Source organism: Colossoma macropomum, unplaced genomic scaffold, assembly GCF_904425465.1.
Source record: "Colossoma macropomum unplaced genomic scaffold, Colossoma_macropomum, whole genome shotgun sequence".
Lineage (NCBI taxonomy): Eukaryota > Metazoa > Chordata > Actinopteri > Characiformes > Serrasalmidae > Colossoma > Colossoma macropomum.
This window is the reverse complement of record NW_023494796.1, coordinates 2,387,114-2,404,160: the sequence shown is the minus strand read 5'-3', so window position 1 is coordinate 2,404,160 and position 17,047 is coordinate 2,387,114. Positions and strand designations below refer to the sequence as shown.

The following is a 17,047-nucleotide window of genomic DNA, read 5'->3' as shown; positions in this document are numbered from 1 at the left end:
AGCCTGCTCTATCTTATCATCGTACACATTTTTGCTTCAATCAATAACCTACGACTGAAATTTTACCCATTTGTCTGGCAAAGTGAATCATAATTTCTAAAATATTGAACTGAAAGGTGTGTTAAGTCTACACGCCAAAGTGTTTTTCTTACTAGCAAAACTAGGTGTTTTCTTCCCTTCTAAATACAGAGATTCACTCGAAAGAGGCCCCGAATATTCTGTAATAACTCTCACTAGGTCGAAGCAATCTGAACAAAACAACGTGCAATGAGCTCCTCAGTATATGAGGAATTTATGCATACCCAACGTACCCCACTACCTGTAAGGGGTGGTGGGGACATGGTCCCCAACGTTTCCTTCTTGGGCCAGGCCCAGCTGGGTTACGTGGGTCGTCCAGCCACCAGGGGTAAGTCAGGGTAACCCTCTCCCAGGCGATATACTGTCCCTCGGTCATAGAAGATTATGGATCAAGTTAGTCTGGGTCTTCACTCCAGGCCTGTTTTCCTTGGGAGACCCTACCAGGACCATACTGCTCCAGATGATTTAGTTCTGAAGATCCCTAAACCACACAAGCCCTTTCACCAAGACAAGGTTCTGATCCCAGGTAAGGGAAAAGGACTTGCCCAAGGTGTAGGAGATTAAGTATCTCGGGGTCTTGTTAACGAGTGATAGGCAGAGGGCATTGTGAGATCTGCCACAGGCTGGGAAAAGCAGCAGCAGTAACGCCGAGGAATTTATGCACATCCAACGTGAATGGAAAAACTGATTAGCACACGTTTTCCTTTACAGTCATCTCAGAAATTCACTTAAAATGTGCAAAATGCTTGAATGGAAACCCTGCTTTGTCAGATCTTCCACCAGTTACACCGACCCATTTTCATCTACAGACACACACACCAAAAAATGGCAAAGACAAAACATCAGATTTCAACCATGTTTAATCAGAATCAAGTTCAGAGAACGACAAAGATACAACAACCAAGGTACAGTTCTGCTCATAAACAACTAGTTGTGTTTCCGTTTCACACTCTCAAGTGTACACTGGGCCAGTCGTCTTAACGTACACAGATACACCCACACACACACACACGCGCGCACACACACATACAATACACCTACCATCTGTATACAACATACACAAGACATTTTGTACTTCATTCCTGGACAGTTCAAAGAGGAAATGCATAGATTCATAAAGTCACAAATGCCATACACGGGCTCTAAATGGAAAACGAGAATAACACACTTATGGAGTTTGGTCCGTAAAATAGATGCCGAAAAAATAAAAATAAAACCAATCTGAAAAGCATAATTTTTTTATATATATATTTATATATTTATAGATGGAGAATATATATATATAAACATATATAGATATATCTATACCATATTATGTAAGGATATAATATAGATTATTTATATATGAAAAACAGGTCTCAAAACCTTTTGGACCACAGCCACTCGGAAATGAGGTGGTGGGGCCCGCGAGCTGCTGGGAATTGTAGTTCTGTGAGGTGTGCGGAACTGAGGGGTGGTCTAGCGGACCAGCGGAGACTGTTTGAGCGAGATGAGGACGGAGCGCATGCGGGAGACATCCTTGGCCTGCTTGTTGGACTTGGGGTTGAAGTCGCAGAGGCGCGCCACGCGCTCCCATTCCGTCCCTGGGTTGTTCTCGTTCAGCTCTGACACCATGGCCTCCTCCGCCGCCCTGCCGACCACAGCACAGCACAGTTAGCCTCTCTCGCTCACACTCTCTCTCTCACACACACACTTACACTTAAACACACAAGCACACACGCACGAACTGTGGCCTCAGAGCTGCCCCACTGACACTAAGGTGGCCAGCACCTCCTCCGCACCTCCGTAATACTTCACCCACACAAAACAAGTTTGATAAAACTAGATGTGCAGCCAGTTTTCCGCCGCCGCCAAGGACCTTTCCCACTACCTATAAGGCACTGCACTGGTCCCCTGCGCTGAACCTTGCGGGTGGTGGGGACATGGTCCCCCCACGTTTCCTTTTTGAGCTGGGTTACGTGGGTCGTCAGGGTTAAGTCCCGGTAACCCTATCCCGGGGAGGGTACATGATATGTTGTGTTCCTCGGTCATAGAAGAGAATGGATCGAGTTAGTCTGGGTCTTCACTCCAGACCTGTTCGCCTTGGGAGACCCTACCAGGACCATACTGCTCCAGATGTCTTAGTTCTGAAGATCCCTAGACCACACAAGCCCTTCAAGGTTGTGATCCCAGGTAAGGGAAAAGGACTTGCTCAAGGTGTAGGAGATTAAGTATCTCGGGGTCTTGTTCATGAGTGAGGGGCAGAGGGATTGTGAGATCGGCTGCAGGACGGGACAAGCGGCAGCAGTAATGCGGTCCCTATAGCAGACTGCAGTGGTGAAGAAGGAACTGAGCTATAAAGCAAAGCTCTCCGTTTACCAGTTGGTCTGCATCCCAACCCTCACCTATGGTCATGAGCTGTGGGTAATAACGAAAGAATCAGATCATGGATAGAAGCAGTGGAAATGAGCTTTCGTCGCAGGGTAGCGGGCTACACTCTTCTTGATAGGGTGAGGAGCTCAAAGTAGAGCCACATTGAGCGGAGCCAGTTGAGGTGGTTCAGGCATCTGCTCCGGACGCTCACTGGCCGCCTTCCGTTGGAGGTTTACCAGGCATGGCCGACTGGGACAAGACCCTGAGGTCGTCCTAGGACCCGCTAGCGGGATTATATCCTTATGATGGCCTGGGACTGGCTTGGGATCCCCCAGAATGAGCTGGAGGAAGCTGCGGGGGACAGGGTCATCTGGGATTCTCTGCTTTGCCTATTGCTACCGCGACCCTAGCTGGATCAAGAGGTTTAAGAAAATGAACAAACGGGTATGTGCCTAAGAGATTGGAGCGTTATCGATTACAGCCTTTCTAAGCATGTTATAATGATTACAGGTAAGGTACTGATTAAAGGTAACTGTCTCGAGGGCTTATAAACAGTTCTTAACAGATGAGCAACATCCAGACTCTAGTGAACCTGATAGGTTAACACTGTGCATACAGTTGTATTCAAAAGTTAGGCCACATATTACGTTTTGTTGGTTTTCTATGACGAGGCTATGTGGACGAGGGCTTGTAAAACCGATATTGAAACAGGTGGTGTAATTTGATCTGCTTTAGCCGAAAAATGCTTCATGTGTTTTAGTGACAGGTGCCCTTAAACGTACCCCAAAAAGTACCACTGGCTTTCATATGGATGGCTACCTGGCTTAGTCTCACTTGTTCCAGCTTGCTGGTATTGTGCTTGATAGGAGACCTAGAAATCATGGAGGAACTAGCAAAAACTAGATGATCAAAACCGATAAATCTGCAGTGTCTCAATATCAGCAGTTACCTGACATCGATCTATGGGTCAGGCTCTACGAATAACCAAGCATTTCGGCTAGTAGAGGTGCTTTGGGTAGGAGGTGAGAGGCCAGAGAGTGAGAGCGCAAGCGTCTGAAGGCCAACAGTGTCTATCCAGTTCCCACTCAACACGGATACCATGTATTTAAAAGACATCCAACAAAAGAAAGAGTTACAAAAAAAAATCTGTGGCATTCCCCACCTACCATATTGCAAAACAGTGTTCAGGCTAGGCTTAGTGTAAAAACCTCTGACACAGAAGGATGGCTCATAAAAAAAAAAATGTGCTGTAGATTTTAAAAGCGATTTGGTTGGTTAAAGAGTTTGAATTTCAGGGTTTCTTTCCATCAGGCAGCCAACATAAACTTTGTTTATTTTATTTTATTTTTTTAAATATGTTTGAACCACCAAATCGCTGTGCAGAAGCTGTATGCGCCAAGCAATGGCAGTCCCCATAAAACAGAGCTCATGGGAGAACGACTGGCAAGCCAAGCATTTAATAACGATAATCTGTCGTGGCTATTCAGAGCTAAATGTTTGTTTTCGCCATGTTACGGTCGAAGATGAGGGCGACCGACACGGCAGACTGTCCTTGTCCAGCACAAATCCCACACTCCTACTGCCACGGCCTCGGGCCAGCTCGCAGGTGACTCACGCACACGTACATACACACACAGAGCAAAATGGGGATGAGAGCCAGTGAGAGTTTCACGGTCACAAACCCAACTACACATACGCACAAGACCAAAAAATCACCAGCACATCACCACAAAACAACATCCAGGATCTAGCTAATATTAGCAGTGAAACATTCTGAACATAACAATACAGCAATTATCATTCTGTGTATCCATCTGCAATCATTAATTTGTCCCCCTAAATGTTTCTTTATCATTAGTAGTTTTGTCATTATCATCATTTCTTTTCTGATTTTTTACTTAACTGGTCTAGGCGGTAGCAAGGATGGTTAATATGAGTGCTTAAAAGGTGCATAGAGAAAAGAAACACAAGGAGAAACAGAGCACAAGTCAGATATAATATAGAAAATGAAAAGAAATGAGATTTATGCAGATGACCGAAGCAGGCATGCATTTCCCAAAAATAATAACTGAATAAATAAACAAACAGCAAACAAATAAAGACCCCAAGTCATCTTAAGATCGCTAAACTTAGCTTGCAGCCTTCACCGACAGATTAAGAGCCACTGCTAAATGTTCGCCTTCATCAAATTTTTTTTTTTGCTTACTTTAAATTTTCTGTCATGCTGGAAGAAAAGCATTTTGAATGGTATGTACAAAAGATAGAAAACAAACAAACGGACACAACTTGCTACTGTCCATTAGTACTGGGCGATATCGCTAACATTAAATATTACAATATTTTCCCCAAGTCAGAACTAGGAGACTTAATGCTTACTTACTATATATTTATTTTTATAGGCGTTTTGAACTGTTCTTTTAAAATTGGACATGTAAAGCACCCAGCAGTCCTGGACACCATGAGCAAAGTGCACAAAATAGAACAAAATAGAAAAAAATAAATAAAAAAAAGGCGCTTGGCAACTGTGACAGTCCTATATTATGGATTATGGGCACTATGTCAAGCACAACACCCATAAAACAGTAATGAGCACTCTGTCATTGACACAACGCTCATTATCTATCAAATATAACACTGAAAATGCAATTTACTCAGACAGTATATTGCCCCGCACTAACTCTACAATGGGAGGAAAAAAATAAAAATAAAACAGTAAGCAATGGTTCAGAAATCCTTTTCTTTCAGCATGTCATGCACGAGGTGGTTTATCCACCCTCTTTAAGTGAAAGAAAACCATCCGCAGTACAGATGGCTTTGGACGCTGGGCAGAAGAATGGTTAACATGAGGGCTGCGCAACTAAGCCAGCAGCTAGCTGCTCAGATAACTACATAGTACAGTCTACTAACCCAACTAAATCTACAGCCACACTAACTAACCGCCATTATTTAACAGCACCAAGGTGTCCAGCAAACCATCGACCCAGAAGAAAAGCAAATATCAAGTCAAAGATTTTACTTAACACATATTGATGCTCTCGTAACAAAACCTTGCACCTCCGCTTTGGATGTTTGTCCATGTTTTTTAACATATTTTGAAAATGTGTGAAAATTTCATATAACGGGTCAATAGGAATGGTCCAAAATGACCTAGAACAAAAGCCTGTTACGTGTTGAAAGAACATTTTTCCTTCTTCTGTAAAGCTGCTTTTTGTTTTGTTCCGACAGCAACAATATATAGTAAATTCAGTTTATATTAACTGTCATAAGATGTAATAAGTTAATTTTATCTTCTAGCAACTGTATGAAGCAATCGGGTGCCTACTTGACCCCTTTCTGAGAAAGAACCTGGTAAATTTCAGTATCAGAATCTGTAGAAACTATGACCAAATCGGTTTACATTTGGGATCTGGCGTTTGCTGGACACGCAGTTGCTGAAAACAAGTCTAAACTACCACAGCTAAAATTACTGCTCTAACAATATATTATACTAGGGTTAAAGAACAACTGCAATACTAGTCAATTTAGGCACACAGTGTCTATTCATAAACGAAAAGATGAATTGGTGGAAACATGACGAAAGCACATGACAAAGCCATACGAGTGAAGATGAAGAAAAGAAAACGACAACTTTGTCACCAAAAAAAATAAGAGACCACACAAATGGCTAAAAACACAGTTCAGAATCCTTTTCAAACTTGTAAGCACAGATGAAGGGCATGCGTGACAGTGTCAGTATCTTCAAGCCGACAAACGAAACTGCTGTCGTTTTAAAAACATGACGCAAATGGAAAACAGCTTGTTTTTTGGAAGCGATGAATGGAACGAGTGAAAGAGTATAAGCAGAGGTGGACTGGTGGAGTGTTAAAAAAGAGAGAGAGATGCATGTGAAAGAAAGAAAGAAAGAAAGAAAGAAAGAAAGGAAGGATGTTAGTTGAGCAACATACACATAACCAATCAGGTGAGCGAAGGGTTGTTTGTAGAAATCCTCATCCAAAACCCTGGGAATCCCAGAGGAGAGCAGCCAATCAGGAGAGAAGAGAGAAAGCAGTGAAAGGAGAAGAAAACACCTCATACAGTGGAGCCAGCACAGACGCAGACAGACAGACAGACAGACAGACAGACAGACAGACAGGTATATACACAGAAGAGGCGAGCACACACACACACACACACCCCAAAAAAGATAAGAGCTGCCCTACACACTATCACAGGGGTGAACAAATGCATTGATAAATGGGGCTAATCGATCTGAAGATGGTGATTCTGGGGCTGGATATTCCTGAACGACACTTTTTTTAATACCTTCTTTTTGAATTGCGTCAAAAATGCATCTCTTACAACTGATTTCAATGAACGATTTGTTGACGGACATGCTCCGCTGTCCACTGAACAGCATCTGACAGAAAGATGACATACAAGATATAGTAGGACAGTGACTGGTTTCCTTAAAACTCTGGTTTGTTTTTTTTTCTTGCTTCATTCTATGAAAAAAATAATGAATTGAATCGAGTTTCCCCCCCATTTAATAAACCTCCAACACGCACAAATACCAAACTGTCTTGTGAACTTAGTCAGTAAGCAGTGATGTTAATACACATATCGCTGTTGTCTGCAAAAAAACCTTGTATCTCCATAATAGTAGTTTCAGATGACAAAAACTGATTTAGGACAAAAATGGAGATACAAGGTTTTCTTCCGACAACAGCGATATGGAATGCATTATCCGAGGGTTTCAGTCACGTGATTTCCCTCTTGTGGCTGCCATATTTGGGACCGAATTTCTGGCTTCGCTGCTCCGCACGAACATAACTAGAGGTGAAATATGGCTAAAATGACCCTCCTTACTTTGGAAGAGAAAAAACGTCACCTCGACAGAGACGATTGAATAGGCTGTGATCCTTGCACAGTTTCCCCTGAACTCCTGGTCCCTATTAAACTGGCAGAAAAGCTACGAAATTTGTGTTTTCCTGATACATTTATCTCATACTCAGCCCCTCCCCCTATTCTGGAGACCCACCGGCTCTTCACGTCAGGGTGGGTAAAGGACCCCATGGTGTTGCATAAAGAGGAGATAAACTCTGTCATCATAGGAGGAACGACATCAGCTAATTAACACAGATGTGATCAATGATAGCCTTTAGATAACTTTAGCTGATGTTAACAGCCGAGAGATAAACAGTCGCCCCCCTAACGGAGCTGCAGACCGCCGGTATAACTTTACTCTCTGTGTCTGGAGATTTAAATGATGTTTGATTGGAGAAACATAAACGTTAAATATCAGACTGAATGTCGTGAGTCAGAAAACGACGTCGTGTTTCGACAGACGTGATTCTGTAAGTTTGCTGGTTTAGTTAGTTCAGAGTTCAGCTCCAGTCCTGAAACCCCTGCACTGCATAACTGTGGTTTCCTGGTTAAAATACCTGATATTATTAGCTAATTAATCCCTTCTTGAGCTGAACGAGGTGTGAACAGCAGAGAGAAACACTGAACTATACAGCGCAGCGGCTCCAAGCCTGGAGTCTGAAACACTGAAGTAAAGGTCTGTGTGTCTCTCGTCTCTCGGCTTCTGTTGCGTCTTGCGGGTGAATCATTCACAAAGCACAGCAAACTGAAGGCATCGCGCAGTGCAGTCACGCTGGTTAAGTCCTCAAATGGCGGTGACTATACAGTGTGAAGTGCAAAGGGCGAGAACAGACAGCCAATCAGCACTCTCCATTTTGGAACAAGCACGTTCATTGGGTCAGATCTGCTGAAAACCCCAACTTCGGTAATGAAATTTGATACTGAACAAGTGAAGTAATTAGGTCTGTATGATGAAAGTCTTTGTACCACTTTTCTTTGAGACAAACTTTATTAAAGAATTTATGGATGGTTTAAAATTAGTTTATTAATGGTTATTAATTAGGTCATGTAGCACACACACATATAAAAGGGGCAATAGTGACCTGTTGCTTGCCAGATAGCAGGTCCATATTCACCAAAACAGTTAAACCTCAGATATTCCTGGTTACTGATTTTTGTCTTTTATCAATCAGCATGATTGCTTGATCAGATATTCCTGTTTATTAGATATAACAGCTCACTGCTGCCTTTTTGTGTTGCAACTGTTTATTAATGATTGAGACGTGTATGACCTAATTCATAACCATTAATAAACACATTCTAAACCATTCCTAGGCCCTTTATAAGGACTCTCTTATTGATAAACGGTACCCAAGTACTGAACTTCGATACCCAGCCCCAGATTCAACTGCACTGATTCCACGTATAACAATATTAAAAACACACAGTGCTGACTGTTTGACGAAGACTATAATTTGTGTATTTTCGAATGTTAGCCTTGGTACATTGTTTTATTGTCCATATTTCACTACTATGGAACAGCTCCTCTATTTACATTTGTCTACTCAGTGTTACTTTAAAAATAATGCTGAATCGTATTAAAGAAATCAAATCTAAACTTGGTGAAATTTGAGATTTCAGGATAAACTGAAACATTTCTTTTAAAAAATAATCAATAAATAATAAAAAAAGAAAATTCACAACTGAACTGAAGTCAAACTTACACCTCTAGAGGCACAGAGTAGAAAGCAGAGACGGAAATATTCAGGGAAATCAGTCGTTTGACACATTTATGTTACAGAAACTCTGCTTACAGAGATCTACACTGAGTAAACAAGTTTAACAGGTACTCTTACCTACGATCACTGGCCATTCTGTCCTACGGCCTGTGGTGATCTCTTTCCAGTGATGTATGGAGGTAAAGGGGGCAGATGAAATGAACTACAGACTATGACCGTAAACCTAAAGCGCACCTATATGGTAGGTGTATCTGATAAAATAGCCAATTTGATAGACCTAATTGGAAATGTATATATATTAAACAAACGCTACAATCATTCTTCAGGTACTTTCCAACTATGTGGCCTATTATGATCCAAAGTGACTCCAGTTACTCTTAGATTCCTCTATAATCCAATTATGAGCTGAAGATTGAGAGGCAAGTTAAATCCTATCTACTTTGGTTGTGATTTGTGTTTAGTGCAGTACATCTGTTACTACAACTGGCCAGTAAACTGGGGACCTACGAGCTGATGAGCGTGTGGTGTACCTGCTGCTGGTCTGCATGTTGTGCGCCTATCGGTGTGTGTGGTATACCTGTTGTTGACTTTGGTCTTAGCTAGTTGCTCGTCCTGTCTGGCGTGCCACTCCTCGAGCTCCACCTTCGCCTTCTCCTTCCACTCCACTTCCTGCTTGCGTGAGTTAGCATCTGCAAATGGACAACAAAGCGCCGTTCTCACAACGTTGGATTTGCGAGTTAACCCACTGATTCTCATGAGTAATCTCAAGATAGAGGTGCTTATGTGGTTCGTGGTCTGCCACTGTTTTAACAAAGTCTTTTCACGCTTTCCTAGTTTTCCAAAGAAGTTTTTTTTAAAAGTTGCACTGTCTCATCATTGTTCAGTTCAGGTCATTCTACAGAAACGTCCACCTTTCTATCTCTCCATAGGAGCCACTGGTGTTCCTGATCGTCATTGGTGTTACACGTAAGAAAGGGAACACCAGAGACATTTTTAATGAAAAATGCAGATGAAATGGCTGCTACAGAACATCAAACCACATGTTATCATAGAATATCCACTAAAATATGTAAATTAATCCATTTGTATTCTATTTTTTCACAATTACTGATAGAATAAAGGTCACACCAGTGACTTCAGCTAAAAGCTTCATATGAAATCATGAGCTAAATGAGAAAATCTCTGATAACTGAAAGACACAGTGGACTCACCATGTGCTTTTCTTCATAGACCTTCATAAAATATGTAAAAGGAAGTCGAGTGATGTCATCAGTGTGATTTTTATTTCAAAATAAGAGTTGTTTTGCAGTAACACCAGTGTCACGACTCCTGGGGACCACAACTTTCATTATATATTTTATAATATTTTTTTGGCATGTGTTTTCTTTATGTCATTTAAATCATATATTCCACAGTCACGTAGAGACTACTGTAGTTAAAATTGCAGAAAAACGTGTTCTTCTGAGGTGCTTGGAGTTCTAGATAATTGATTCAAAAACCAATATTGCAAAATTAAAGGTTCAAGAAGGTGTAACTGTTAAAATAACTGTTTTATTTTAAAATATAAATAAACTGTAACCCTAATGGGCTTTTTCAAGTGTAATATATCTGTAATGGAATGGACATTTCTGTAGAATGACCCACACATAAAAAATAAAAATATATTCCACATAACCAGCTGATTATTTGTTTATTAATGTAATCGAGGGTGAGAACCCTTACATTATAACACTATTTTTGCCCTACTGCCAACCCCAGCTGCCCCTCCCTCTTCCAAACCCCACCCTCATTACCCAGCGCCTCCAGTCTCTCGCTTTGCTCCTCCCTCCACTTGCGCAGACTCTCTGGCTCTGCCTGCAGGCGGTCGGCGCTGGAGATGGCAGCGTATGCGTCAGAGGGACCGTTACTCTACAGAACACAAACACACAGATTTACTTTCTGTTGGGTCAACAGTGCACAGTTTGAATTACTTTCCTCCAAGGCAAATAAAAGGCTTTGTTTACTGTGACTGGCGGAAAAGAATAAGTGCTTCTCAAAACTCACCTGAAGAAGCTTTATTATTTTAGTCAACAAATAGTAGGGGCCCTAAAACAAAGCCTTGTGGAACACCACAATGCATTCTTCTACATTTACAGAACTCCCTATTTACACTAACTGGTCACGGTCAAAGTTCTAAACCAGACAAGAACTTCGCTGTCTAAACCAACCATGTTGTTAAGCCTGTCCATTAAGGGGTTCTCAAACATTCACACCAAGACCCACATGTAGAGGTACTGTTCGTCCTGAAACAGGAATCTATGTATTCAACTTGCCAAAAAATGTCCTTGAACTTTCAGTGCAGCTTAACACAATATTTCAATCAATGAAGACAACTGAGTACCATGATGGGAATAAAACGTGCAGAAAAAGGAAAGGTGAGGAAAGAGACTGAAATCCATTTCTCTGAAAAGAAAAATACATGACACAAACCTTCAAATGTTATTTTGAAGCATTTTTAAGCCTTTAAAAGTACCTAACACTGTTACATACTGGGACAACATGGTGAGACTGCAGAACAGAAAAGACAAATCACATTCAATTTATATTTCGCTGCGAGTTCATTTATAACGACAGAACAAACAAATTAATGAACTTCATTACTACTTGTTGGATACTGGAAGAAAACTGCTCAATTTGGCTCTCGGTATTTGAGAAAAAAAAATCATTTGAGAGTTTAGGAAGAATAATTACAACAGTGACTCAATATGAATAACTGGGAATAACATTCATTAATATTCACTAGAACTGTACAACATATAAAACAAAAAAAGGGTTTGTATTGCTACATATTGCAATTGCGAAACTGCTTGCAATACATGCACCACTAGTCATTAATACCATCACCACAGTCGACAGACGTCCACCCAGGCATTATCTTGACAAATTATTCTTTGAAGTGAGGTCGAATATCATGACACTGAACAACAAATAACATACAAGAGTAAAGTGTCTGAATTTGACTGGAGACAAGCAGTTTTACCTCATGCAGATCTCCGTTCAGTGCTCCTCCTGAAAACAGACAGAAAGACAAGCTCTGTGAGGAAACAGGGGTTTAACCAGCAACACAACACAATACAATACAACACAACACAACTCAACGGTGCTCAGCAAAGTAAGACTTCACAGTTAGCTGGCTGGGTAACTTCGCTGCGTTTACATGTTTTCGTTGGGGGGAAAAAAAAAAATACTGGGTTAATCTGGAATTCAACAACGAGATGTTTAGCGTCTAATCAATCTGCGGTCTACCTCAACAGTTTATTAAGCAAAGCACTCCAACATCCCTGGATACCATTTACAAAAGGCCATTAAAGTCAATGAGAGGTAGAAAGCAAATGCTTGAGCGATGATATATGTCACAGGAAACAGTGCGTCCATTCTCTCAGCCCTTCTTCAGCAGTTTGAGTCTCTACTTTTGCTGACTCTTTCCTGCCGTCTTCCTTTACAGATGGAAAAATTACACAACGCGCGTTTACAGGGTGATTGAGTATTTCAACAGTTCCCTCAATACACAGCAAATATCTTACATTAAATACTATACAGGAATGTTTACGCAGTATATAAACCCTCAACGCTGCTCCCCTCACTTTCAGCAGGTAAGCCTGCACGTTTCAGTGGCTGTAACGAAAGAACTTCACCTCATGATTTATTCAGAAAAACTCAGCCAGAGCGCAGAGACAGGAAAGGAGAAGGAAGAGACTGAAATCCATTTCTGCGAAAAGAAAAATACACGACGCACAAATCTTCAAACGTTAAAGCATTTTTAAGCCTTTAAAAAGACCTGCTGCCAAACTGGGGGAAGTGAAGTTAAACCACTGTTACGGTTTGTCTTTGTTGAGACGGCTGATGTTAATAACACGCTTACAGAGCGTTATATATACACAATAACCACTAGATTTAATACCTTATTGAATACTACTGGCTGATTAATGACTGGGATGGAAAGTTACCGTTAATTTGCTGTATTTAACATTGATTTATTTTTATCAACAAGGCGCATGAAAAACTCATGGGACACTTCATATTTCGGTTTTCATTTCTTTCCCCAATATTTTGAAAAAAAAAAAAAAAAAATTGTGCTTTTCAAGAAAAGAAAAAAAATGTTCTCAACTTCAGTTTAGAAAAAAAAATAAATAAATAAATGTAATCGCTGTCGATATATATACACACACACACATTTATTTTATTCATAACTTATTTTTGTTCATCTTTTTTTATATTCCTTTGTAAATTATTATTTTTATTTTCCCTTCCTTAACTTTCCTCATTTTCTGTTCTCCTCTTATGCGGGACACTTCAAGTGCTGCCACAGAAGAACCAATTCAGTTCAGTAAAGAACCATGTCTGCATATGAGACGTGTGAATGTGAAGAACCTTTTAAAAAGAACCTTCATATAACGTAAAATGTTCTTTACCTAGTCTGAAGGTTCTTCCTAGAATCTTCATACAACACAAGGTTTCATTTAACTTCACACAAATTCTCCATTTCATTTGCAAAAGTGGTCAAAGTAGCTTTTCTGAAAAACTGTAAAACCATCAGATCTCGAAACCCAGTCCTGCTCAGGTCGACCCGAAAGCTCTGCCGATTTCCCTACTAAAAGGGCCGTTAACGAATTGCTGAATCAGACATGTCAGAGCAGAAAATCAGCAAACTGTGCTGAACACTGTCCCTCCAGGACCACAGCTGGGCTCCTCTGACCTACAGCAACTCAGAACAGCTTCACAGTGTCCTGATGGGCTCTACTGCTATAACATCAGACACTGGCATGGTAGCTATTTCCACTACAGCTATTCAAGTGCAGCAATTCAGTGACGCACTGATCTGAACTGTAGTGATACTGGAACACCAGAATCGATCAGGATCGGATACGATTATGAATCAATACTGTATTTAACTATAACTGAGCATGAAGATAATATGATGATATCAGGATCATAAAGGTATTGGAGGATTATTCGCCTAAAAAACATGATCAGCATCGGAGAGATACTTAGATTTGGCCGATACTTCAACACGCAGTATTTGTACCCCAGAAGAGGTAAACGTTTAGGTGACACTGGCCTCATGCACCAAAACATCTGCATTTCATGCATCTGTTAACCTACAAAAAAAGTAAAGCTAATCCAGGTAGGTTCAGTCCCAGTTTTGCATTTTGGAAATGTTCATGTATCGACATCGGCAGATATACACCTGGAAAATATGGGACACAAAATATCTGACACTATTTAATATTCAACGTACAGAGCTAAAAACTATTTATTTATTTAGAGCTATTTTAGACAATAAAAGTGCCCAAATAAACACGGCACAGTGTTTTATTGTACGTTCTTAAAAAATAAGGTTCTTTAAGGGTTCTTTAGTAAAGACAGTGGTCGTATACAGAACCGTTTGCATGCTTAAAAGGTTCTTTGCATTGATGGTTCTATAAAGAACCTTGGAAATGGTTCTACATAGCACCAAAAAAGGATTCTTCTATTGTAACAAGCTTGACATCGCGACCCTTTTTGGAGCGAGATAGAACCATATGCAACACATTCTCCATCAATCTGAAGAACTGCTTCACTATGCAAGGAAACTTTTAAGCATGCAAATGGTTCTTTAAGTGTTAATGGTTTGATATAATAATAATAATAATAAATCATCTTTATTTATTTCGCACTTTTCTTGCCGGTGGCAGCTCAGTGATTCACAGACAGGTGATAAAGCTCAACAGTAATACAAGAAATTATGAGTACTAATTTAAATACTAATTTAAAACCATATAAGAAAATCGCATAGACCAAATTAGAAATATAATACATAGAACCATTTCATCTTTCCTTATAAACCTTTAAAGAACCATCTTTTTTTTTTTTTAAGAGTTACAGTCACACTGGTGCATTCAGTGTATATATTAAAATAAGTCTGAACTCAAGGTCAAATAAACAAACCGAATCGTGGGGAAATCTAAAATGTCATGGCAGTGAATCGAATCTGTGCGCTAAGGGACCATAACAGTCAGCTTTACCAACAAAAAACACCCGCACTTTTCAGACGGTCCCTTAATGACGTCACACACTTATCAGACGATCCCTTAATTACTGAAGGCTCTGCGTTACTGAATCGGCGAAAATTTACCGTGAAAACCGTTTCGAAAACAGCGATATTTGACTACAGTTCATCCTCCGACTCCTCTCGAGTGACAAACGACAGCGTTAAGCATTTTATCTCGGAAAACACAGAGAAATGTCCGATATTAAAACCATCTACACCGCTGTGTGTCGGCCTCGAAGGGAGCAGAGTCCACTCGGCCTTCCTTCGCCGCTTTAGCTCAGCCTGGACGCCCAAATTCTCACCTAGACCAGCTCAAAGAAGCCAAAAATAAAGCTAAACTAAACCCAGCTGCGGGTAACAAAGCCTAAAAACGCTTACTCAGCTAAGCTAGCTCCGGCTTAGCTGAAGCCAGCTAGCTCAAAGCTGAAGCTGGCTTCCTATTCGCCAGCTTCTTGTTCGAATTTTCCCGTTCCACCTTAAATGGTGCAGCAGTTACGTTCCGGTGCCCGAGTTGCACCATTTAAGGAGGAACAGGAATAATTGGAACAAGAGCCTGACTTCAGCTTCGCATCGTATCGTTATAATTTTTCGTTCCACCTTAAATGCAATAATAGTTACTTTACGGAGTCATTCCGCAATAGACTGTAACTGCTGCAGCTTTTAAGGTGGAACGAGAAAATTCGAAAAATGAAGCTTCGTAGCTTATCGTCACGTTTCCCCATTCCACCTTAAATGATGTGGCAGTTACATTCGGGAATCCGTTCGCAGCAGAACTGACTGCTGTGGCATTTAAGGTGGAACGGGAAAATTCGAGCCTCATTCGGCCCAACGCGGACATAAACACTGCAGAAAATCCGGCGACCGTTTAGGGTGAAGTGAAAATGAGAGGAAATCAGTTTATTGTCTGGCTGAAACGAACCGTTGTGCTGGTCAGCGGCGAGGTGAGAGGGAACCTCTCCGCCGTCCAGGATGCTGAAGCCTTCGTCCTGCTCGATACCCGCGATCTCGCTCTCCTGCTGGGCCAGGAAAGCTGCCGCGGGGTCCTCCTCCGCCCCGACGCCGTTCCCCGCGTTCCCCAGCATGTCGAAATCGTCCATGTCTGCCTGAATGACCCTAAAGCTACAGCTTACTGGCTCTAACAGCGACTGAAATGGCCGTCCGGTTCGCTATAACCCCCTACTGCCTTCTTCAACGGTCGGCGTCAGCGGAGGAGGAGGAGGGTGGGGCTAAAGGGGGAAAGAGACCCAGCCGAGCCAATCGGCGACGTGAATTTATGATTGACAACGGCGTCGTCCAATCGATGGGGGAATCGTGCTGACACACAACCAATAAAATGACTAAACCGTGTACGTGCGTGTCCCGTGATCTGTCGCATGCGCAGACTGGAGCCCTGCAGTAAAAGGCTTCAAATGTTACCAAAATATATATATATATATATATACATACACACCAAAAGCTAACACTGACGTGGTGGTGTGTTAGTGTGTGTTGTGCTGGTCTGAGTGGATCAGTTTTTAAACACTGTGTCCACTCATCTGCTGCTGCACAGTTTGTGTTGGTCATCTAGTCCTTCATCAGTGGTCACAGGACGCTGCCCACAGGACGCTGTTGGCTGGATATTTTTGGTTGGTGGACTATTCTCAGTCCAGCAGCGACACTGAGGTGTTTAAGAACTCCAGCAGCTCTGCTGTGTCTGATCCACTCAGACCAGCACAACACACACTAACACACCACCACCACGTCAGTGTTACTGCAGTGCTGAGAATAATCCACCACCCAAATAGTACCTGCTCTGTGAGGGTCCATGGGGGTCCTGACCACTGAAGAACAGGGTAAAAGGGGGCTAACAAAGTATGCAGAGAAACAGATGGACTACAGTCTGTAACTGTAGAACTACAAAGTGCACCTATATAGTAAGTGGAGCTGATAAAGTGGACAATGAGCGTAGAAACAAGGAGGTGGTCAT

General features: G+C 41.5%; 1 protein-coding gene across 2 annotated transcripts; it reads right to left on the bottom strand.

The window, feature by feature from the left end:
* Window positions 1-920: 920 nt before the first annotated feature.
* Window positions 921-16,282, bottom strand: clta (clathrin, light chain A). 2 transcript variants are annotated; one of them, XM_036583612.1, is made up of 7 exons: window positions 16,001-16,282; window positions 12,031-12,059; window positions 10,805-10,919; window positions 9,589-9,700; window positions 6,375-6,428; window positions 4,334-4,369; window positions 921-1,708 (listed from the first exon to the last, which is right to left on the bottom strand). In XM_036583612.1, the coding sequence occupies exons 1-7, from the start codon at window positions 16,176-16,178 to the stop codon at window positions 1,537-1,539; spliced, it is 696 nt and encodes a 231-aa protein (XP_036439505.1). In that variant the 5' UTR covers window positions 16,179-16,282; the 3' UTR covers window positions 921-1,536. The 2 variants fall into 2 exon arrangements, with proteins under 2 accessions (XP_036439505.1, XP_036439506.1); XM_036583613.1 differs by lacking the exons at window positions 4,334-4,369; window positions 6,375-6,428.
* Between the last annotated feature and the right edge of the window lie 765 nt (window positions 16,283-17,047).

Coding starts and splice junctions, on each gene's coding strand:
- clta (XM_036583612.1), bottom strand. CDS start 16,178: ATGGACGATTTCGACATGCTGGGGAACGCGGGGAACGGCGTCGGGGCG. Junction 9,701..10,804: donor CGAGAGACTGGAGGCGCTGG/GTAATGAGGGTG, acceptor GTCCATTTGCAG/ATGCTAACTCACGCAAGCAG. Junction 6,429..9,588: donor AAGACCAAAGTCAACAACAG/GTATACCACACA, acceptor TGGGATTCCCAG/GGTTTTGGATGAGGATTTCT.